The sequence below is a fragment of the Natator depressus genome, chromosome 5 (assembly GCF_965152275.1).
Source record: "Natator depressus isolate rNatDep1 chromosome 5, rNatDep2.hap1, whole genome shotgun sequence".
NCBI classification, from domain to species: Eukaryota; Metazoa; Chordata; order Testudines; family Cheloniidae; genus Natator; species Natator depressus.
The window spans coordinates 28,360,617-28,385,956 of NC_134238.1; the positions used below are offsets into that span (position 1 = coordinate 28,360,617).

Sequence of the window (25,340 nt, forward strand, 5' to 3'; positions counted from 1 at the left end):
ATCTATTTTCATCCTCTTAGAGTAATCACTTCATGGTTGTTGAGAATGATGTGGAAGTTGCTCAATTCATTAATAACAACCCAGAATTTCTCACTCTTACGGAGCCATTCTGGAAAGAGCTTGCCAACCTTCCTGCTGTCTATGAATATAGTGCATACCGAAGATTAATTGAACATTTTGGTACTCACTTCCTGCACTCTGGATCTCTGGGAGGACATTACAAAGTTCTCTTTTATATGGATACTGAAAAAATCAAAGCAGAAGGTAGAGTACTGGAGCATTTGTTATAATGAACCAAAAGAATGAACAAGTGAAGAAACTCCTCCGTAGATCCTCCCAGCTAACAAATAAAACAAAAATAAAGACACTGCTTTCTCACCAGTCAGTCGCCATAGACTCTCCTTATCGATAATAAACTAGAGGTGGGCTGAAGCCACTATCTTTAGATCCTGATCTGGGTGTTGAATACTCAAAATTCAGAGAGATTTGGATTTGGGGTTCAGCCTATTATACATTTGGTTCCACACATTATAAATCGAAAGGGCTATTTGAAAAATTTGGATCCCAGTCCTGGTTTGGCTTTTGAACAGCCTCAAAGTTCAGAGGTGTTTGGATACAAGGTGTAATTAAAGTCCATCTCTAGCGAAGGCAGAACAAAATAAAAATAAAGCAAAGGGCAAAACTGCACATATGGTGATTCTCAAAGACACAACCACTGCTGGAAGGGCAGAGGTGGGGGTGAGAAAAAGGATAAATCAGAAAAAAGGAAATAAAATATCAGGCAAATACATCATTCAGCTTTCTGCCAGTATCCTTAGGCGTTGCCCTTGGATAGCTACTGGTTACTGGTAACCCTTAGCATGGGATCTGCTTTGTAGTTGTCCCCTCCTTCGAGAAAATGTTGCAGTTGTTCTATGCCTAACGTGGGCCCTCAGTCAATGGGAGCCTCACACATGAATCCAAAAGCAGAAATTAATTTTCAGCCTACTGTGAAGGTGACTGGATCTATTTCTTTCCAGGTTTGAGTATTACAGACATGTACAAATGTACATCATCAGGTTGGAACTTACTTATCATAAAAAAGAAAAAGACTACTTGCTCGAAACTGGATGAGCTGTTAAAATCCTCTTCAGGTAAATGATTCCATGGCACAGAGATTTCTTGCATTGTGGGATATGTCAGAACTGGTTACGTGTGGGAGATCAATAAAACAGAAGGGCTTTTTGGATATAGTAGAACCCTGACTATCTGAATGGAATTACAGGGAACATATTTGCACAAACAGGTTTCAGATAAGGAGTACTGAGTTTTCATTGTAAATGATGCATGTCTGGTGACATAATCGAGATTTCAGATATTAGAGGGTTAACATTTGAGGAACTTGGAAAAGGTATCAAAATTGTCAAAATATTGTGTAAGTTGGTGGAATGAGCAGAAAAAACAAATGCAGACCAGTCCCTCTCATCCCTTTGGTCACTAGGCCAAAGCTGGCAGTTGCTGAGTTCCAGTAGGAATGGCAAGTGCTCAGCATCTCTCAGGACAGGATAATAGGGTAATAGCCAACATGGATTTGTCAAGAACAAATCATACCCCCCAACCTAATTTCCTTCTTTGACAGGTTTACTGGCCTATTGGATAGGGGAGAAGCAGTAGATGTGATATACCTTGATTTTAATAAGGCTTTTGACACAGTCCCACAGGATGTTCATATATGGTCTAGATTACATTACTACAAGGTGGGTGCAAAACTGGTTGAAAGCCCATACTCAAAGTGGAAATATCAATGGTTCATATCAAAGGTGGGAGACCCATCTACTGGGCTCCTGCAGGGGTAGTCCTGGGTCCTGTCTAGTTAATATTTTCCTTAATGTCTTGTGAGAGTATGCTTATAAAATGTGTGGATGACACCACGCTAAGAGGGTTCACAAGCACTTTGAAGGACAGGATGAGAATTCAACATGATCTTGACAAATTGGAGAATTGGTCTAAAATCAACAAGATGAAATTCAATAAAGCCAAGTGCCAACTACTGCATTTGGAAGGAAAAATCAAATGCAAAAATGCAAAATGGGGAATAATTGGTTCGGTGAAAAGGATCTGGGGGTTCTAGTGGATCACAAATTGCAAATGAGCCAACAGTGTGATGCAGTTGTGAAAAAGGCTAATATCATTCTGGGGTGTATTAACAGGAGTTTTTTATGTAAGACATGGGGGGTAATTTACCCTCTCTACTTGGCAATGATGAGTCCTCATCTGGAGAACTGTGTCCAGTTTTGGTTGCCACACTTCAGGAAAGATGTGGACAAATTGGAGAAAGTCCAGAGGAGAGCAACAAAAATGATAAAGGTTTAGAAAACCAGACCTGTGAGGACAGGTTAAAAACCCCTGGACTTATTTAGTCTTGAGAAAAGAGGACCGGGAGAGGGGGGCACCTGATAACAGTCTTCAAATATGTTAAGGGCTGTTATAAAGAGGACTGAAGCTAGGACAAGAAGTAATTGGCTTTATCTCCAGCAAGGAGGATTTAGGTTAGATATTAGGACAAAAATTCTAACTATAAGAGGAGTTAAGCTCTGGAATAGGTTTCCAAGGGAGGGTGTGGAAGTCTTGTCACGGGAAGTGTTTAACAGCAGGTTGGACAAACACCTTTTAGGGATGGCCTAGGTTTACATGGTCTTGCTTCAGGGCAGGGGGCTGTACTAGATGTTTTCTCAAGGTCCCTTCCAGCCCTACGTATCTATGATTTTATGACAGCTGTTCCCAGCCTGACTTGATTAGAGCCCACCTTGTGGTAGATTGGTGGATAGCCTCTCTTCCACATCCCTTGAGCCATACTCATTCACAGTTGCATGACCCAGATCCACAAAGGTACTTAGAAGACTAAGTCCCAGTTGTATGCACCAATGTGATCAACAAACCTTCTGTTTGGCTGCCACCTAGTCCTGCAGGTGCTTATCTCACTTGGCACTAAATTTCTACTGTACCAGTTCCATAGGTGCCTCTCGGTGCACTACTGCCTTACTCTAGGCATCTGGAAATCTACCTGTTGCCCCAGAGTGATTTACAAAGTGGGGGAAGGTAGGCGGAGAAGTGCCTATCTCACCATGGGATCCAATCTGGTAGGCATGATCCGAGGCTGCCCACCAGAGTGGGTTCCACTCAAAATCTGGTGGGGAATAAGAGGAATGGTGAGGGGGTGCCAACCTTATAACTTCTAGCCCATTGGGCACCATCAGCACCACTTCCACCTCCTCCCATTTTGTGTGGAGTGTTTCTTACAAGCAATGATTTAGGTATCTAAGTCACCTGACTCCAGGAGAGGGACTCCTATTCATGAACTGCTAGCTAGGAGCCTCCCTGCAGCCTGGACTTAGATGCCTACCTCCGTGACAGGGGCAGGGCTTAGCACACATCCCTCTTGTCAGCATCTCCCATTGGCGGGCTTAGGAGGCTCCCTGCTTAGCATGCTGGCATTGTGGATTGCATTCTTAGGTGCCTGTCTCTCCTCATGCATTGTTCAGGGCACCTAACTCAGGCTTTCTGAATTGCAATGTTGTTCCTGTGATTTTCTAGGTGCCTAAAAGTTAGGTGTTGCGGTTTTCAGCACTGCAATGGCTAAGTCCCTTGGTGAATCCAGGCCTAAAATAATTATTTTTTTCTGTCCCTTCTCCCCTCTCCAGCTCCCCATCATACTCCTCCTGTTCACTCTTGTCTGCTTTCTATTTGTATTCATTTTTGTTTTTCACTTGTTATGTGAAAACTCCTCTCCTCACCAGGAGGCCACCTGAAGCTCAGGGTGAGGAACATCCATTGGTGGTTCTATGGGGCAATAGACACACGCTTGCAGAGCTGAACTGTGTGTTACAAGAGCAGACACACAAAGCTTGGGCTGGTAAGCCGCTTCCTGAGCTGCTCCAGTGGTCATCTGCATTAAGAGCCACTGCAGGAGCAGGGAATAAAGGTGGGTTTCTAAAAGATGCGCACCTTCTTTACTCATAACAGCATTTCTGTTGTAAGGAGTTGGAATAATTCCAGAGCCATGCCGCTTTCCCTATCTGTACTTCTGCCCTAGTCAGGTCCTCCCACGGTTGGGAAACACCATTTCAGGATTTGGCCCGCTATTTCCATTCTAGGATACATGTGCTATATTACTTAAATTCTCTACTGATGTCCCTTTAATTGCTCACACAGGTATTTGCGTTATATTGTGGAATTTCTATTGCTACATGAAAACATACCAATGTGCTGTTCTGTATTTCTCATTCCTGAATGTGTAGGAACCAGTCAGAATCAGATTAGAGGTGATCCCTATGTAGAGGGAGGAAATCCAGCGGCTGTTGCTGGCCTTGCTTATCTAGATTTGAATAATCCTGCTGGAAATAGTGAAAGATATTCCTTCTGGGCTCGATCAGTGAAATACTATCCCAGAGTAATTAAACAAAAGGTAAGACGTGGTACTATTTTCCTAAAACAGCCCTGAGAGGTGGGTTTATCTGAAGTGGGGACATGACTAAGCTATAGGGGTTAATCAGCACCAGTTGTAAATGGCAATAGTTTTGTATCCAGATTGTTTTTAAAAAATTAAAATCAGAAAAATGTGCACAGGCAAAGCAGACTGTTTGAGAAATGTACGGTAATGACTGGCAGTTTTACAAAATCAAGGTTCTGATCCTGCATTGAATTTTGTACAAGTAGACACTGCCCCTGTGCAGAGCCCCAGTAATTTCACTGCGGCTTTGCATAAGCACAGGGGTCCATCTGCTTAGATCTCAGGGCCCAAATATTGGAGCACAGTGTCAAATGAAAAGGATGAATTCTGTCAATGAGTTTGGGATTTAATGTGAGCTCTGGAAGTGTAGATTTTGTGGAATTGAAGCACAAAGAATTATTTTTTATCTTCTTAATCATTATAGAATGAAACTGACCTTACAGTTGTTTAAAATATACAACTTCTTGGACTGGGAAGCTCACATCGAGACTTTGCTAGTGCCTAGTTTTTGAGCATGGCACGGCATGGCATTATTTAGCCCCAATCCACACAGCCATGGCTGAACTGTTTTGAATACAGCTGAGCTGCAAGTGACTTTAACAAATGTCTCACAAAGTTGGTTTTGAGCGTAGATAAGTCCTTACTTGATCTTTCCTACTAACAACAGATGAAGAGTTTTCCCTCTTTGCAAAATTGTCCACACTATATACATCTCCAAGTATCGTACAGAACCAATGTGTTATTAAACTGTGAGACCCTTAAAATATGTAGTTTTTAAATTTAAGTATCTGTTTATTGCATTTAGCTAACACCGTTGTACGAGCTGGTAAAGGAAGTGACCTGTGCCTCAGTTAAAAGGCATTACCTGAAACTAGCCATTGAAGAGTATCTGAGTGAGAACGATCCCTGCAAATGTCGGCCATGTCAAAATGGTGGCGAACCTGCCATCGTAGGAACTCAGTGCCTGTGTTTCTGCAAACCTTATACGTTTGGAGCAGCTTGTGAACTCGGAACTCTTGTACAAGATCAACCAGGTAAGTTTGCATTTGTTTTGAGATTTCAAAAGTTTAAAGCATACTTTTCTGCTTGCAATGATACTATCAGTGCTATTGTGCAGGTTGAATGTGCAGCTGATATTGGGCACCAGCAACTTGTAGAAGTCAAGTGGATTTTTGAGGGCATCAGGCTGCCAGGGGACATAAGTTAAATGAGTATGGGGACTATTCCTCTCTGTTAGACTCTGGGTCTCTGCTTAACATTTGTATACAGCATTTTACATTTTCCAAGTATTTTCTTTAAGTATTGTGGACAATACTAGTAACAGTGAGAGCAGTCCTGCATTGGCAAGCAAATGGACTAGATGAATTAATAGATCTTTTCCATCTCTTGCTTCTCTGATTCTATTATCCCCATTTTACAAATAGAAAAACTGAGATGCAAAAAGATCAAGGCCAGAATTTTCAAACTTGGGTGCCTAAACACATTGTTTACCATGTTGTCATAGCAGTGTCGGTCCGAGAATATGAGAGAGACAAGGTAGGTGAGGTGATATCTTTTATTGGACTAACTTCTGTTGGTGAGAGACAAGCTTTTGAGTTTCACAGAGCTCTTCTTCAGGTCTGGGGAAGATAACCAAACTTAGACACTTAAGTGCACATTTAAGCATCTAAACTTCTGCCCAGTTTTCAGAGATATCGAGCACCCATAAGTACTATTGAAAAAATTAGAGTTTGTGTCATGTGCCTCTCTGATTATTTAAGTACCTTACTTTAGGCATCTAGCTTGAAAGTCGACTTGCCCAAGGTTACGTACAAAGCCAGGATTAGCATTTATGAATTCATGGCTCAAAGTATAGTACTCAGTCCACTAGATCAAACTGCTTTTTTTCAAATTTGCCAATAACCTAGGCTTCTACATTACTTGCGTCCGTGATGCATGAAATGCCACTGATGAGTAGAGAAAAGGGAACAACTGTTCTAGTGGTGATGCAAGGAGGGATCCGATCTGTGAGAGGAGTATGTGTGCAGGGAGGGAATAAGAGCATAGAGATCAGTATTGGATTGCATGGGCTTATTTTAACTAATCTAAACATGAATAAAAATTTGGATTCAAAGAGCACCAGTGACTAATATTATGCTGGTCTTCTCCTGACAAACTGAGTTTCATAATTATTCTTTTTGCTATGCAGGTAAATGAAATAGTTCAATAACCATTTCAATAACATTTTTGGCGTAAATTAACAAAAATGTACAATGGGTCCATTTCACATCCTGTGAAACAGGAACACATTCAGTTTTGTTGTTCAGTTGTAGTATGGCACTATATTTCTATTTACTCATTCTGGTATAAATCAGCAATGACTCCACAGAATTACACCAGTGTAAAAGCAATATAAGCAAGAAAAGTCTCAAGTTCATAATAGTGAGATCTTGGATTCAGCTCATTATCATCATTAGCTCTGACTGTTGTTTCCTGCTTTTAAGATACTAGCAGCTACTAAGAGGACAATAGAATTTCCTACATATTCTTATAATGTGAAGTCTCACTCTAACATTACACAGGAGTCATTGATGGAAGGTGGAGTTGCTGGTCCTCCTGGAGCCCTTGCTCAGGAGAAAGGAAGTCAAGGAGTCGAACCTGCAATAATCCACCACCTAGTGGCGGTGGGATATCCTGCATTGGAGAACAGTTTGAAAGCAGACAGTGTGAGGATGAGGAGTTGCAACATTTTCGGTAAGTGGATTGGAAACACCTTGAGCACGAATGCAAGTGGGAGATCTGGGGCGATTTATGATTTTGACTCAAAGCGACTTGTAATTTGTTGGACTGTCACAGAAATTCAGTGGCTTTGGCTAAACCAAAGGATCAAGTTTTTGTGTTTGTTCAAGCATGAAACAAAATGAAATTCAGGAGCTGTGATCTAGATGTGAAGTGGATCTGGAAAAAAGGGTGAAGCCTATGAGCTTAACTTTACTCTAGTCTTCACATGCTTTCTCAAAAACACATGATATATGAATTTAGTTTGATCGTGGCTTAAAGGAACACAGACTGGCCCTGAAAAGGGGCTTCTGTGAGAAGGGCAGTATTTTAGAAGAAAGAATGACTAAAAAACCCTCTTTAACTTAGTAAAAATAATCACAATCTTAAAATTTTTGCTTTACAGTTTGATTGAACCACACTGCTTTGATGTGTCCATAATCCCCACAGAATTCTGCTCACCTCCCCCACTCTTGGAAAATGGATTTGTTCAAGTAGGTTATAAAAAAGTTCTCTTTATTACTTAATCTATGCTCTGTTTCGAGCTGCAGTACTGGAGCTGCAGTTAATATACTCATAGTAATTCCCTACAACCGTGTATTAGTCTTGATCAATTTAATATGATGATGTATGAAAATCTCTTTAGCATGTTCCTCCTGGATTAAGTTTACAAGAAGTTAGCCAAGACTTATTTTACTTATTTGTAACTCTCCCCCCACACCACCTTTACTCCCCTTTTTATTACCCACAATGCCCAGAGTCCTCAACAGAGATCAGGGCCCTTGTTGTGCTAGGCACAACACATAGTAAGAGAGTCCATGCCTCAAAGAGCTGAACATTTAAAAGAGACAAGATAGACAAAGGGCAGGATGGGAAAGAGACACAGAGAGGTGAAGTGAGCTACCCAATGTTACACAGCAAACTGGTGGTAGAACTAGGAATAGAATCCAGGTCTCCTGACTCCAAGTCAAGTGCCTTAACTACTGGAACACACTCTTTTTGTCCCCACCAGGACTCCACACATGCACAGGGATCCAACTGCCTGCAGCAGCAGGATTGGGCCTAATATCAGACATGATTTAATAAGGGAGTAACAAGAGATCTTGTAAATTCCTTGGACCAGAGATTATGTCTTATCCACACTGTGAGGTGCCTAGCACCCTTTTGGTTGCTTTGAGAAATAACTAACACTATAGCAATACTGTATGTTTTGAAATGTGCAAGAAACATCCTTCCCTCAAATTAACTAGGAATCAGTTAAAAAAATCTAAAATCTAATGGCCTGACCCTGAAAACCCTTACTCCACTGGGTCTACCTAAATGAATAAGGCTTGAGGGATTGTACCCTAACATGTATTTTGCCATTTATTTTTCCAGTCACTGGTTATCACCCTGCATGTATTAGTTTATCTCAGAAGATAAAGGTAAAATCCTGCAAACCATGGAATTGTATTTGCTCGGTTAATTCAGTTAGATTTCTTAGAAACCAAAAAAGAGTTTGATATTTTTAGTGGTAATTACACATTCATTGTTTCAAATTCAAAGCTTCCCCTATTTATTTCCTTTCAGAATGCCGATTCCTCATATCCTGTCGGGAAAAGTGTTGTTTACGCCTGCAGAGACGGTTATTCTCTTGTTGGTGATCCTGTTGCTAAATGTGGGGAAGGTTTAAAGTGGCTCATTGCATATCCCCAATGCAAGAGTATGTTTAAATTGATTTTCACTGCAAAGTACAATTGAAAGTTGACTTTTGAATCCCAGTGAAACTTTTCCCCACATCTATTTTTCAAAAATAGAGGAAAGGGCAGAGGGGGGATGTAGACAGCTGTAGTCTTCCAATTCTCAAACTAGAATCAGACTTAAATTGCTTTTTCTTTCTTTGAATATAGAAATTGCTATAATAGAATGGACAACTGGTCCATTTGGTCTAGTTGTAAGGAAGGCAAAAATTGAACCAGAAACTCACAATGCACCAGGCCAAAGGTATACTGCAGGGGTAAATTTCTTCCTGACCCCCCTGAAGTCAGAGGATTGCTAGCCCTGATGATTTTAATCTTAGGTAAAATAATTGCAATGCTATTCAATGTATATAGGATTGAGGCGCTCCATACTCTTGTCCTGCTGCAGCAGAAAGTTGACTGAAATAGACCCTCGTAATATATTGAATAATCCCTGTTTAATTCTCTTTAGGAAATGAAAACTCTCCAGGGTCCTAGCTAATACAACTTGGAGTGGATGGCGAATTCATTTCTGAGAGACTCACATTTGGTGATCAACTTAGCCCTGAGCCTATGACCAAGCATTACCATTATTAGCTGATAAAAAAATATCTCTGTGTATAATAATAATGCCACAACTTACTTGGGGTCCTATGGGCAGTTCCTGGCTACAGCAAAGTTCTCCAGTAGCTGTTTTGACAACATAGTGAATCCAAAACTCAGCCAGTGAACTCTGTGGGACCTATAAAGAAATGTTTGTTAGTTTATGTCTTCAACATTCTCTTCTCACTTCCTGCCCCACTGCCCAGAGTGATTAGATCTTTTTTATTTTTCATTTGTGAGTCACCTGTTAAAATGGTGTATCAGATAGATTGGTATCTTTCTAGATGGAAAGCAGCTTGGTCTAGATCCAGATCCCATCTTCCTTCTACCACCCATGCCAGCCTTAATGTCCACTTCATGGCCTCCCATTCCTGTCTTTTTGCCTTCTTCTATGACATGCATGGAGTTATCCTCCCAGTTGCAGGGTCAGGCTTCTACCCTTTCCTCATTTCAATCACTCTAAAGACTCACTTCTTTTGTATTGTCCACAAACATTAGCCCAGGCAGTCAGTTGCCCTCTCTACAAAAAAAAGCTTTAACATCTTCTTCTGGGTCTCTCAGTGTGTCTTAATTGGGCCTTGTCTATACTGGGGTGTAGGACACTGGTGTAATTGCATCAGTGCAAGCCCTTAGTAGAGGTTTATACCAGGGCAGTTTCTCTTGGGAGATCCCAGTGCAGACTAGATTGTAAGCCCTGGGGGCTGGGATTGTCTTGGTCCCTGGAACAGCCCCAAGCACATAGCAAATGTTTAACAAATAGGTTAATATTCTGTATTAACACAATTGGTGTCTTCCTAGAGGAATAAGAGCTGAGTTTTGCTCTAAACATGGACAATAGACTCAAAGAATTTAAGACAGGACAAGAAATGTGTGACAACTTTCTGAACAAATTACAGAGTCACCATTCCTTTTGCTATCTTCATTCCTTAGAAACAGCTTGTGTCTTACCTGTCCTGGCGGAGGATATGAGAGGAGAGCCATGGAAACCTTCATATGAGATTGGAGAGAAGGTGACTCTATCCTGTCCAGATGGCATGCACTTGGAAGGGTCATCTCTCATTCTGTGTGAGCCCAGCCTCAAGTGGTCTCCTGATATGAAGGATATCCAGTGCAAGAGAAGAGGTAAGCCACTGCAGTAATTGGGTCTGAATGAAATCCTAGCAGTGATTAGAGAGGCAGTGCTTCCTAATGGATGGAACTAGCTGCAAGAGATCTGGGCTCAATTCATGGCTCTGCCCCTGGCCTCCTGGGTGACTCTGGTCAAGTCCCTTCCCTTTCTGTGCCTCAGTTTCCCCATCTGTAAAATGGGTTAGCTCCTTTGTGAGGCACTTTGAGATCTACTGATGGGAAGTGATATCGAAGAGCTAGGTATTATATATGTATTGTTCCCTAAGTGTGCCACAGTTACTCATGCCATAAAATGTGCTGCACCCTTGCCCATGCTGATGGAGTTGCTGCTGCTGTGATGTTCACCTCAGGTGTCCGAAGACTATTTCTCCTGGCGGCTCCTTTTGCAATGTATCCCATATGCACCGACTTCCTAATGTGCTGGGGGCTGCTCTCCCCAGCCCCGCCCTGGCCCTGCCCCTCCTCCACTCCTTCTCCCAAGGCCCCATCCCCGCTCTGCCTCTTCCTGCCCCCTCCCCCGAGTGCACCCCCCCTCAATCCTCCCCCTCCCCCCACCCACGCCTCCTGCACACCACAGAACAGCTGATCTGTGGTGAGCGGGAGGTGCTGGGATGGAGGGGGAGGTGCTGATAGGGGGTCTGCCAGTGGGTGCTCAGCACCCACTTTTTTTTCCTGTGAATGCTCCAGCCCTGGAGCACTCACGGAGTCGGTGCCTATGATGTAGCCCCTTCACATATCGTTCCCCTGCAGGTTGTGGCAGCTGCGAACATTTTAAAAAGGAGTTCCCTCCGTTATTTCCCATCTCAGCTGGTTATGCGAGTGACACCCCCCTCACAGGGTATCCATCTTTCCACCTGACTCCTCTCAGCCCACAAAGTGGTTCTTCTGTGTGTCCCCCCAACCCGGTAGCTGTTCCTCACAGCAGGGCACACTATGATCTGAGGTTGTGGGGTGGATGGTCAGGTGGGCAGTGGGTGTCCTCCAATGGTGGGGCTGGGTGGTCCATTAGGAAAACGGTCCCTTTTGAGGCAGGCAGGCCTCCCCTGATTGCTGGCCGTCTCCCCCTAGCTGGTGGGGGATTGGGGTCCTCTGGTTGTTGGGGGCAGGAGCTGAGTTAGGGGAGTGGGGCTCCAGGCTTCCTCTCAGTAGTGGCTCCTCAAGCTTTAGGCTGAGGCTGGGCATACAGGCACTGGCAGGACAGAGGCAGGATACAGCAGCTGTAGGACTCTCACTCAGCACAGCAGCACCTTAGCCTCTGTTCATCTACCCCTCACGCTGGAGCAGCCAGTTGAGGGCAGGTGCTGCACTGGACTTTCCCCATGTACTTTTAGGAGTGCTGGTAGGTGAAGCAGAAGGGCAGTGGCCTTGGAGCAGCTGCCATGGCCATTGCAGTAGCTGCCCGAGAGTAGCAGGCCACTCAAGCCAAGCATTTAGGGAAGTGATACTGGCTTTAGCATTTTGGGGCAAGGTTGATAAACAATTGTTTGCACTCACTGTTGTGAGGGGGTTGCTACCCTTTCTGGGTAGGATTGCACCACTTTTGGGTAGATGGATGGGAGGACGTTCTAGAACAAAGCCTTTTACCCTAGGGTCTGGTTAATAGTCTCATGAATACATGAAATATATCCTAAGATCCATATAGGAAACCTCTCTCATCCATGCCACCTCAGGACTGATTCCGTCTATCTGTTCCTAGTTCTATACACTGTCTCTTAGCTCTCCACTGTCTCCTCTCACTAGAGCCTAGGTGACTTTTTCCCCTGGGAACTGGTGCTCACAAATTCTTCCCCTAGGTTACAGTTAATCCCTTCCCAGACATTAGCTTGGAGAGGATTAACAGCCACTGCTGTTCCCCTGCAGCTTGTCTAGTGGTAAGACTCCCAGGTCCCTCTTTACTGTGAATACCAGGACCTAATATATCTTGCTTCCCCTCCTTATCAGGCTTTGCTGTTGCCTACAGTTATGTGATCTGGGAGGAAACCAGGCACAGGTGAGAGCTGGACTTGGCTCTTCTTAAAGGCTCAACCACCCTGTCACACCCACTACCCCAAACCAGTTCCTGTCCTCCATTATCACACCACCATGAACATGGCCAACCTAAGGATTTGGGAAGGAATAGCAAAATCACTTCCTGGAGTACATCCCAAATATAACAACCTCCTATTGGTGAAATGTAGCCCAGCTGGTTTTCCTTTCAACCCTAGCAACTGGTTTTCACCAGCTTACATTGCTTTATGTTTTCAAATGCTGTGCAAGGACAATGGCTAGGAACTCTTACAAAAATGAAAGCTGTGATGCTCCTTTATGATCTTCAAAGGCCAACTATGTTAACAAGTGTCTCACAGGAACCCCTCCAGCTCATTAGTAAGCTACAGCTTTAAATCATAATCTAGCCCAGAGGTGGGCAAACTACGGCCTGCGGGGCTGTCCTGCCTGGCCCTTGAGCTCCCAGCCAGGAAGGCTAGCCCCTGGCCCCTCCCAACGCTGCCCCCTCTCCCCACAGCCTCAGCTCGCCATGCCGCCAGCACTCTGGGGACAGGGAACAGGGGCGGTTGGATCAGCGTGGGAGTCCCGCGGGGCCTGTCAGGGGGCAGGGGTGTGGATAGGGGTCAAGGCAGTCAGGGGATGGGGAGCAGGGGAGGTTGGATAGGGGGTGAGGTCCCGGGGGCGTGGTTAGGAGACAAGGAACAGGGGGGTTAGATGGGTTGGGGGTACTGAGGGGGGCAGTCAGGGGGCGGGAAGTGGGAGAGGGCCAGGCTGTTGGGGAGGCACAACCTTCCCTACCCGGTCCTCCATATAGTTTCGCAACCCCGATGTGGCCCTCCAGCCAAAAAGTTTGCCCACCTTGATCTAGCCTTATGCATCCAGCAGGGTGTGACAAGCCTGGAATTACATTTGCACTGGTGGAAGAGCATGGAGGATCAATCCAATAATATAACATTTTTAACAAAAGAAGGTACATAAAAACAAGCATTAGAAAAAGTGGATGTACTAAATCAAACACTTAAATAAAAAAAGGAAGAATGGGAATCACTATAATTTTGCATGACATAAAACATAACTGGGTTTTCTGAGACAGAGTGGGATAAGAATTGTCAGTAGATAACTAAGTTTTCTAGCTATAAACTATGGAGTAAAGACAGGACTGGTTGATCTGCTGATCCCAGGAATTGTTTTTTGGGAGGGTGGGGTATAATTTTCTCATCTACACCCAGTCAGGACTAGGCTTAGTGTTTATATTAAAATTCTACTACAGTTCTCTCTCTTTTTCCTTCTTGATATTCCCCCCCACCACCATCTTTGACAGTTTATCTGTTCTTACCTATTTTGCTAAAGTAAGCCTAAAATTATAAGAAAGATTTCTTTTTAAAAATGCAGTTCTGCTCAGTGATATTACAAGATGCAAGATCCAAAACACAAACCAGGTTAAACCTCTTTCTTACAGAAAACAGTTTTGTAGGGATTTAGCAAAGTCCGACTGTTACTAGCTAGAGAAATCTCAGGAGGGCTGTTAGTTCAGTAAGGACCTTTTTCACTTTTAAGCTTGGAATATAATGCAGCAGGCCAAAGTGGAATACAGAAGTATATTATACAGCAGGCCAAAGCACAGAGCACAGTCCAAACACAATTCACAGACAGAGATGCTGGAACAATTTGTATAGTGGGGGTGCTGAGAGCCATTGAATCAAACTGTAAAGCCTGTATATGATGGAAACCACTTCAAGCCAAGGGGTGTGGCAGCACCCTCAGCAGCCCGGTTCCAGCATCTATGTCCATAGAGTTCTACAAGATCCACTCTTGCCTTTATTTTTAGTCTTTATGCATATAGGATCACAAACTGGTATTTGTAGTTTTCATTGGCTGCAGCCTCCAGATCAGAATATTTCTAACTAGAGATTTGAAGTCTCCACTTCCACCATTCACATCAGATGAGCTTTTACTCTGAAACCTAGTGTAGATGAAACCCAGTAAAGTAGATGTCAACATTGCTAACTATTATTCAGTGCTGATCAGTACAGTAGAAATAGTTACTGTAAAATGGGAAGTGGAATTTTAGATTGTAGACAGCACTTGCATATTAATTATTATTATTTGTTATTTGTATTATCACCAGGATAATCATTGTGCTAGGCGCTGCACAAACAAAGGACAAAAAGACAGTCCCTGCCCAGAAGAGCATGCATTAAGTAGAAGACAAGAGACAAAAGATCAATACAGACAGACTGATGGGGGAGGAAAAGGAAACAACGAGGCAATATTGATCAGCATGATAGGCTGTGGTCTCAGTATCCCACAATCACATACAGTACTCACATCTGTCCTCCCCCGCCCCCCCCCCCCCCGGCTGACTCTGGGCCCAGAGCTAAAGCATCATTCAGCAGTTGCACTAGCTACAGAGTGTATTACATTTTTAAATTCTGTTAATTCCATCTACACAGTACATAATTTTAATTACAAGCAGGCTGTAATTTTATGGCATTCTATAATAATCCAGTACCTTTTTAATGCAACCAGGGGGATAATTCCACGGTCGCCATTTAATAGCCTTCATTTTTCTGATCTGTAATGGTTTTATCTGTGTTCTTTCACTTTAGTACCCAGCGTGAAACCAGAACTGACAGAACCTAAATGTCAGCCATGGGAGAAAGTGCAACAGTCAAAATGTGTATGTAAAATGCCCTATGAGTGTGGGTAAGTTCAGCCTGACATTGACAATAACTTTCTCACTTCATTCAAGACAAATTAAATTTCTCAGGATTTCAGTCCATGACAAATTAGACAGCTTTACTTATACCAGGGAAAGTCATTGTGCTTTGTTTACATTACCGTTCAATCAATCCCTGTTCTTCACTTACCTGTCAGTGGGCATTAGCAGTGATGGAACTTAGGTAAACGGCTGAAGGTAAAGGGATAATTTCAGCTCCACTTGGTCTGTGAAATGGGGGAGGGAAGGAAAGATAAAATGCTATTCTGGATATTTATAAGATCAAGGAAGAGTAAGAGCCAAGTCCTCCTGGGACATAAATTCTCCAAGTAATAAACATGTGCAATAAAGCAGGTGGTTCTTCTGAGAGACCGGAGAGCTAGGAGAGATGCAATAATCTGAGCTCCCATTTACACAGCAATTTGAAGAGGCCAGTCTGTGACACCAGCAGAGTGCTTAAACTCACCTTTTTGCACCTCATAATGTGAAGTCTGGCTTGAGTTTATTGTTCATTTATTTGGTGCTTTGAGTCTCTGGGTCACTTTACCAATGGGACAAATGGTGCTGTGGTTTGGATTGGCCTTCATTGTGCTTGAAATCAAATGGCTTAACCACGGATTTATTTATTTTTTTAATTTGAGAAAACAGAAGAATGTCCGGGACCCCACCAGGCAGTAAAAGTTGGATTTTCAAAATTGCTCTGCACCCACGGTTGGGGTGAGATTTTCATAATAGCTGAGCACTTTGGTTGTGAGCTCTTGAAATCTGGCCATGTTCATCACAGTGGGAGCCACTGGGGGCTGAGCACTTGTGAGAATCGGGCCCTTGTTTAGATGCCTAAATGGGAGCTGAACTCTTGAGAATCTGGCCCCAGGGCTACACTGTATGCTCCTTATTGGTGAGCAATTACTAATGACATCAGTAGTCCTCATGACTGTGGTGGAGTGGCTCAGGGAAAAAGATTCTATTCAATGGGATCAAGGAGAGGATTTTCAGTCTTCTAAGTGACTTAACGTCACTGGGACTTGTCAATGGAAGTTGTGCTCCGAAGTCACTCAGGCATTTTTGAAAATGCCACCTAGCCAACACAAGCTCTAACTAGCACATTTTGAATGTCTGAAAATTAATTAAAGTTAATGGGCCTCATTCAGTTTTAGTAGGTCTGATTCATCCCTGTGCTATGAGGCAGGATGGCCATGTGCTTAGGGCAGCAGCCTGGGACATGGCTTTAAATCCAAACTTCCAGTGTGACCCTCGGTAAGTCACTTAGGGATCGATTTTTAAAGGTGTTTAGGCACCTAAAGATATAGATAGGCTTTTGAGAATCCCATTAGGCACCTAACTGTATCTTGAGATGCTTAAATACCTTTAAAAATCTGACTCTTAGTCTCTGTGCCCAATTCCCCATCTGTAAAAGGGAGATAATAGTGCTGCTCTACCTCACAGGGGAACATTGAGGATAAATACATTACAGATTAGGAGGTGCTCAGATACTATGGTGATGGGGGCCTTCTCAGTGCCTAAGATAAACAACGTGTAACGCTCTGTTAAACTGTGCCCCATGTAACCAATGTAGTCTTGGAAGTCAGTAGTGTTGCAGCCACTTATACAAAGGTCTGGATTTGGCTCATGGTTTATAGTTCTTTTTAGCCTTTGACACATTTTGTTCAAAGTGGCAGAAAAGTAAGTAAACAGTTCACTATTTCTAAAAAGAAAGAAAGAAAGAAAGAAAGAAAGAAAGAAAGAAAACCCAGCCCACCCCAACATTTTAGCAGAGAGAATAAATCAATTATTAAAGAAGATTAGATGGAATAGGCATCTAGTCAGTTGGGATTTAGTGTACTGCCATGTCGGGATTAAAGGATGTAACTTGAATTTGTTCTCTTACTCTGAGCCTGGTAGTACCTTAGTTTGCTGTGGAGACAACTCAGCCTCCACTCAGCCCAGCTGAGGAAATGTGGGAGCAATGACAGATTACATAGGAATTGCTCCAGTGGGTCAGACCCCATGTTCCATCTAGTCCACTGCCCTGTCTCTGACAGTGATCAGCACCAGAGATAGGAAAGTGAAAAACCCCACAGGAGGCAGATGTGAGATAATCTGCTCCACATGAGAGTTTTATCCTAATCGCCAATAGCTAGACATTGGTTTCAACCCTGAAGCAGAAGGTTTAATATCCTTCCAAAACTATAGTCTTGTTATCCATACAAATGTCTAATCCCTCTTTGACATCATGTGACACTGAATTCCACAGTCTAATTAAAAATATCAGAAAAGATCTCTGAGCCATTAATGGAGAAATTGTGGAAGGTGGGAGAGATCCCAGAAGACTGGAAAAGAGAAATACAGCAGAATACTGGGTAACGGCCGCTCAGCCACCTCTCTAGTCACTGTGAATCTAATTAATTACTCTAGAGTAGACCACAGTGGTGTAGCTAGGAGTGGAAATTTGGGTGAGCCCTGACCTTCCAGTGGGCGGGCAATGACAGACTGTGCTAGCTCAGCTTCTCCCCCGATGCCATGTCCTCTTCCTACCGCTGGTGCCCCCAAACACAGGGCTTCACCTGCCGAGCTGGGCATGTGCATGGGCCCACAACCCCACACCCATGCTCCAGTGTGGGTAGCTGCTGGGGTAAAAGAGGTTCCCCCCTTCAGGCTGAAATTCTTCACATTCCTTAGGGCAGAGGGAGGATAATAGGAACTGACCCCCCCACTTCAGTTGAGCAGAGTCCGAAGGCTACCCCCAGCCCAGCCCCGCAGGGTACCCAGGCAGGGAAACAGATTCCCTGAGCCTGACCATCTTGGGAAGAGAGAAAGTTTATCCAGAGTGGGGAGGGAAAACTGGGGCAAGGGAGGGGCTGGACAGGGGAGGGCAGAGTCCAAGGGCCATAGTTGGGGGAAAGGGGCAGGGCAGGACCCGGGGGGCACAGGACATGGGTGAGGTGGCAGAACTTGGGGGCATAGCAGAGCCTGGAGCTGGGGGCACAGGGATGATGAGACTGGGGTGCAGGAGGGATCGGAGTTGCGGGGGGGGCAGGAGGAATCTGGGGGCCCACCTTCCCGTACCCCCTCCAGCCAGCCCTTACCGCTCAGCAGGCGTCAGAAGACAAGGCTGCCCGGGGCACACAGGGTGCGGGGCATGCCCATGGGGTGGAGGGGGGGGTCTCACCAGGGCTCAAGCTCCACCCGCCCCTGCTGACCCCAGCTTGGTGTCTGCCTGGCCGCCCAGCCAGCCATGTCCCTCTGTCCTGCCGGTGCATCTGTATGCCCGTGCTTCCTGCACTGCATGCTGCTGCTCCGGTCTCCAGCGCTCAGCCCAGTCATGCATCTTGGCGTCTGGCCTGGCTTCACTCCGCTCCGGCCCCAGTGCTAGCCCCACACAGATCTGCCTCCAGGAGGCACACTCCCTGTCTGGGACAACTCACCCACTCCCAGCTTGTGGATTCAGGGGGTCTGGCCCTGCCTGCGCTCCATCCAGGATTTCAAGTGCCCGAGTGATGCTCCGGGCTGCTGTGGCAGCACTACACCTCTGCTCAGATTTGGGTGGGTCTGGATGCTAAGTGGGTGGGATATTCAGATTAGACATTAGGAAAAACTTCCTAACTGTCAGGGTAGTTAAGCCCTGGATCAAATTATCTAGGTAGGTTGTGGAATCTCCATAATTGGAGGTTTTTAAGAACAGGTTAAACAAACACCTGTCAGGGATAGTTGAGATGATACTTATTCCTGCTTCAGTGCAGGGGACTGGACTAGATGACCTATCGAGGTCCTTTCCAGTTCTATATTTCTATGATTCTATTTCCTTTTATAAGTTTGATTTTCTCACCTTTCAGTTTCATTTAATGTCCCCTTGTTCTTCTGTTAGAGGACAGGAAGTACAGAAGTTCCCAATCTAACTTCTCTAGACCATTCTTTATTTTAAAGACATTTATCATGTCACCTCTTATTCATCTCCTTTCTACAGTGAACAATCCCAGTCTTTTCAATCACTCTTCCTATGAAAGTTTTTTCCTTATCCCTAATCATACTTGTCACCCTTCTCTGAACCCCCTCCAAACTCTGCAAACTCCTTTTTGAAAAGGGGTGACCAGCACTGCGCATTGTGTTCTAGTTGAAGGTGTACCATTGATTTATATAATGGCAATATATTATTCTCCATATTATCATTCATCCCATTCCATATGAGTCCTAATATTCTGTCTCCAGGCATCAAGGAGGCCCTAAATTATGCCTGGCTGCAGCCGTTCCCAAAGGGCTATTTTGCAACAAGGGGATTGCTGGAGTGCAGCATGTTCCAGCCACATCCCTTCCCCTGGTATATCCTTGCCCTGGGGGAATCCCTCACCAGCTGGTTCAATCAGCTTTTCACTTGCTTTGGATTGCTGAAGCATTACAAAGCAGGCAGATCAGTGAGTTAGGATCTTCCCCTTAGTCTTTTCTTTTCAGCTAAATTAAACAGCCTCGTATACACATTTTTGTAAGTATTGTAAAAATCAGGTGTTGAAATTTGTTATTTTCAGACAAATAAGGCAATACAGTAAGTCTACTATGTGTTTTTAAAATAGCAAATGGTAGAAGCAACTGAGTTTAGCTGTCAAGAGGGTGTGGATAGCAGTGATGCCTACAACTGATATTTAGGCATTTAAATCTGGGGTTTAGATGCCTAAAAACGTTGGTAGATCTGGGCCTAAAGGCTAAAGCATGCTCCAATTGAAATCAGTGGAAAAATTCACAGAGACTTCAAAGGGCAGATAAAGGTCTTAAGTTAGGCACAGCATACCTGTGATGAAGAGAGAGAGAGAGAGAGAGAGCCTAATTCTGATCTCACTTACCTGGGTGTAAGCCATGAGTAACTTCACTGAAGTCATTGGGGATGCACCAATGTATGTGAGATCAGAATATGACACTTTCTCCCCCCTTTTTAAGAGGTACCAAGATAAAGCAGAAGTAAATGATGTGATTTCTGCTTTTCTTTTCAGACCGTCTCTGGATGTCTGTGCCACAGATGAGAGAAGCAAGAGAAACACGGCCTTAACTGTGTGTAAGATGTACGTTCTTGAGTGTATGGGCAGAAAATACTCTTTGACCAGTGAGGAAAACTGCAAAATGCCTGCTGCAGCTGCAAAACCTTGTGGCTTATGTCATTTGTGGGAAACATGTGATGGTAAGAGAGTCCTCACAGTTAATGTGGGTAAATTAGGAGAAGCTGCCTGTGAATAAAAGGAACACTAGCCATGACTCTGCTCCTGGCTCGATGTGCCTCCATTTACCCATTTGTAAAATAGATATAATAATTCCTACCTACCTTCCAAAGGTGTTTGGAACATAGGAATTGCCCTCCTGAATCAGAGCTGAGGCCCATCTAGTCCTGTGCCCTGCTCTGACAGTGACCATATGCTTCTATGCTGGAAAAAAGCCTGTAGGAAGTAATTGTGGGATAACAGGGAAAGTTTCTTGCTAACTCCCATTAATTAGAGGTTGGAGCATGAAATTTGATATCCCTTCTGGAACGTTTGGGGTGAAATCTTGACTGCACTGAAGTAAAGGGCAAAACTCCCATTGACTTCAATGGGGCCACGATTTCACCCTGGTGTTTGTTATTAAATCCTTGCTCATCTTAACTCTGGATGTTGTCACTATCCATGGAAATGTCCAATCCTTTTCTGCATCCCGCTGAGCGCTTGCCCTCAATGTTATCTTGTGGCAATGAATTCAGTGGCTAATTACATATTATGTGGAAAAAGTACTTCCTTTCCTTGGTTCAAAAATTGTTGCCTTTCAGTTTCATTGAACATCCCCTTGTTCCTTCATTCTGAGAAAAGGTGAAGAGAAGTGCCTGGTCTATGCTCTTATACATACTCATACATTATACTCTCTTTTCTAAAGTAAACAGTCCCAATCTTTTCAATCTGTCACCAATTAGAAGTTCTTCCAGGCCCCTAATTATTCTTATCACTGGTCTCTGAATGTCCCCTGTTTCTGTTACATCTCTTTTGACCTAGGGTGACCAGAATTAGTGTTTGTTAAGTGCTTTGAGATCCCCACATACATACTAGTTGTTATTATATTTCTTATAATAAAACTATCAAAAACATATTTTTATCTCTTGTCTAGTGGATTCAAGCAGTGATCCTTAGCAAACACTGTTTTGAAGAACAGAAAATAGGTAAAAAGCATTAAAATAGAAAGGGAAGAAATCAGGCAAAGATTAAACAAATAGACAGTCAAAATAACTAAGCCTTAAATAAGGACAACTGTGGACTAAGGTTAAACCTAAAAAAACAACACACAAATGGAAAAGAAATCTCATATCCCTTATTGTTTGTATGTTGCTATTTAGGCCCTGATTCTGTGAACGCTTATGCATACATTTGCATATAAATGTGCATACATTTACTTATGTGAGCCGATCCATTGACATCAGTGAGATTACTTATTAGTAAAATTATACACATATGTAGAGTTTGCAGGATCAGTGCCTTAGCTTTTTACTCTCTGGCGCAGGGACCTGTCATCTTATATGTTTTTTAAGCCTCTTGTCCATCAGATAAATAATAAATCATGCTAATATTTTTTTCAAGCAGTAATTTCAAATGAGTAGGAGAGTGCTGTACTCTCAGTCATCCTCAGCAAGTACTGCTCAGACTAGCAGCAGCCCCAATACACACTTATGACTTCTGTTGCAATAGAACTGCTGTTTGAATGTGTTTGTAGTTTCTCCACCGACCCTGAATATTGATTAACATCTGACCAGGAGCAGGAGCTCCTACAAATTGCTCAGTTAATGGGACAATTTCTGACAGCGAGGCAGTTATGAGTCTGTTTTTCTTTCAGTGGATGAGATACTAATATTAGGGTATGTGTGTTTTTTTAAGCTCAAACCAACAGATGTGTGTGCCGAGAAGCTGGGCAATGCGACGAGGGAGGAATAAGCATTTGCATTGAAGTGAATGGGAAAGTCACCAGTAGGACAATGACTGAATGTGAGGCTGGTCTCCTGAAGTGCCGGGGGGAGATTGTCACCCCTGTCAGCATAAGACCCTGTGATGTACAGAGTAAATAAGATATTTTATGGTTCATTTTGCTTATTGCCATGGGATATGTCAAAATGTCAATAGTTGGGCAGGTCATGCTTAAAAGAGCCTTTGAGTTTGTTTTTTCTTTTCTATGTACATAAAACCTTATTCTACCCAATGTAGGGCCTGACATGAAGCCCACTGAAATCCATGAGGGTCTTTTCATTAGCCTCATTGGGCTTTGAATCAGGGACCACAGTCCTTACTCAGCTTGAACAGTCCCATTGAAGCTAAAATAAGGGCTATAGGTCTACATGGAATTGGCAAGTCTGCTTTACATTTCCCTCTGGGTTAAAAATGTTCCAAAATTGGCCTTGATCCTACATCCTGCAGGCGCATGGAACAATTTGTAGACTCAGTCTAAATCTGCAAATACCAAGGTGCTATTTATAAAGAGTGATTGATTTAAGTATCTAAAGCATGTAAATTAATTTGAAAAAAACCCCAACAACCCACAAATGCACACATACACTGATTGGACTGGATAGCTTCCCTGTGTAGAAACGAGGGGAAAGAATGGCCTATTAATGCAATAAGAGATACGAATATTCCCTTTTAATGAAGTAACTTTATTACCATTTTGCCTTATTCAATTAAGCACACTGCATGCACAGTACTGTACCTATCACTGAGCCTGAAGCATTTATAAGTCAAAGCAATGTGCACTAATAATGAAGACAGCTTAAAATAATGAAAAGAATTAATATACTGTAGCTTCTTGTACTCAGTTCTGCTTAATAGAAATATAACCATATATTGCACATTATCCTAACTTTCATTGAGAGCTAAACTTTCAAACATAGGCAGCTAAATGGAACTTGCCAAAATGCATTTGTATATTTGCAAAATATGAATTTACGTATGGAAAAGTATCTAGCAAAATCTGTTTTCAAAGGAAAATTTTCTCAAGGTAGGTTGCTTTGGGGAGGTGTCTTCTAACAGAAATGGAGAAAAACTGCACTCAGTCTCCTTGGAGGTACTTTGGGGCAACTTCTTAAGGAAGGAGGCTGTCCAATAAAGGTGGTGTCTTGCACACCGCAGCTTGTGAACCTAAACTCTGCAAACAGGCAACATGCACCTACCTGTTTTATGCATGCAATGGCATGTTTGCAGGTATACACACATACGCTGCAAGTGCAATTTAGGTACCTGTGTTTGAAAATCCCCCTCTTTTTTTCCCTCGTGGTTACTCTTAGATCAAAACAAGGACATGGGCAGGGGGCCGAGTAGCAGAATGGATGATAAAATGAGTGGGATAAAACTGTGAAACTTGTACATTTTTAAAGCAATGGATTTATATGTATCATTAAATGCCTATCAAAGATAACAGGTCCCGTCGTTTCTCCATATAATGACTTTTGACTTATTTGTATGTGTGATTGACCTGCATAAACCCTACCTCAGCCTGAAAAGGTCCATTCTGTGGTAGTACTGGAAATGAGAATTCTGAAATCTTCCTCTGGCACTTATTTGCATACTAGGCCTCTCAATACTTTGCCAGCTCACATATTTTCACAGAAGTGCCCTAGCTTCAGAAGCAAACTTAAAGCTCTGGACATGCTTATTTGTGCAGTGAGGTTTCTTTCCCCTGGAACAATTCTCCTACATTTATCATTTGACCCTTGGACATCCTGGTTCACCACTAAAGCTGCTCTTACACAATAACTTATTTTGTTGGCTAGCAAAGTGTTGTCAAGTTTCCGCATCCCAATCATAAAGAGCCAGATTCGGCAGTCCTCACTCAGGCTGAGTATTGCTTACTCACATGAGCCGTCTCTTTAAATTAGTAATTTGATCTGTTTGAGTTTGAACCACATTTAACAACCATGTTCTAGCCTTTAACTGGATCAAATTCTATGGCCTGTGTATTGCAGGAGATCAGTCTCATAGTCCCTTCTGGCCGTAAAATCTATGAATCTGATGCTCCAACCTGTGCTGGCCAGTGTGCAACAATAAGGACCTGACCAACTTGCAAATGTCCTGTGTCAGAGCACAGTGTTATGACAAGTTTTTTTCCTTCCACACAGGCTCTAAAGCACAACTGTGTCGTAATAAGGTATCATAGCATGGTACCTTTTGTAGTGTAAACAGGCCCAAAGAGAATCCCTGGAACAATTAAAAGGCATGTCTACACAGAACATTTTACTAAGCCAAGGGCAGGGCTTAAATTCAGCTAGAGCTCTCTGGAGCAGAGCTCTGGTAAATATTTTCAAACATTGTCTCCAGCCCAATGCTGTTATGGTTCTGAACCGGGGAGTCTGCAGCCCACTAGGGGGCTGTGAGTCGGTTTCAGAGGGTCAATGCCCCCCCCAGGTTCTGAAGCCCTGAGAGCACCCCCTCTCCGCAGAGCTGAAGCCCTAAGCCCCAGCATTCCCCCGGGGGCGGGGGAGCCTGGTGGGCTCTGGGAAATAGTCTATGAGAATTTAAGTCCTTGTCAAGGTCTATTAAGGTGTATTAAGATCCCCTGACCAGTTTTAGACAGGAACTATCCATGCTATAGCCATGTTACTGAACTATGATGCCTGTTTGTTTGTTGTTTGAATAGATTAGCGCATGGATTGGCTGTATATCACCAAAACCATGTGGTCAGACAATAGGAAAGAAGCTAGATCATGTTTTTAAAGCATGGTTATTACACAGATTTTCTCCACCAGCATTGCTTAGCCAAACTGTATTAGGAACTGATTTAGATGGAACCATGCTTAAACTCAATTTCCAAACACAGTTTAAAGACCAGGCTAGAGGAGACCTAAAGATCTATGGATTGTGGCTCTCCTGAATTCTAGAGACAAAGCAGGATTCTGTGCATGCTCATTTGCATAGCTACACTCACCATGTCTTTCCAGCTCACAGATATTCAGAAT

The 25,340-nt window shown here is 43.4% G+C and overlaps 1 protein-coding gene across 1 annotated transcript in view; it reads left to right on the top strand.

Moving 5' to 3' along the window:
- The window catches only part of C7 (complement C7), a 37,711-nt gene extending 13,956 nt beyond the window's left edge, over window positions 1–23,755 (top strand). The window contains exons 8-18 of the mRNA XM_074953920.1: window positions 21–264; window positions 1,020–1,133; window positions 4,278–4,444; window positions 5,295–5,523; window positions 7,051–7,222; window positions 7,653–7,740; window positions 8,816–8,948; window positions 10,498–10,689; window positions 15,291–15,387; window positions 20,380–20,564; window positions 22,276–23,755. Of these exons, the coding sequence (XP_074810021.1) occupies window positions 21–264; window positions 1,020–1,133; window positions 4,278–4,444; window positions 5,295–5,523; window positions 7,051–7,222; window positions 7,653–7,740; window positions 8,816–8,948; window positions 10,498–10,689; window positions 15,291–15,387; window positions 20,380–20,564; window positions 22,276–22,463 (1,809 nt within the window). The 3' untranslated portion in view covers window positions 22,464–23,755. The remainder of the gene's footprint in view (window positions 1–20; window positions 265–1,019; window positions 1,134–4,277; window positions 4,445–5,294; window positions 5,524–7,050; window positions 7,223–7,652; window positions 7,741–8,815; window positions 8,949–10,497; window positions 10,690–15,290; window positions 15,388–20,379; window positions 20,565–22,275) is intronic.
- The last annotated feature ends 1,585 nt before the right edge of the window (window positions 23,756–25,340 follow it).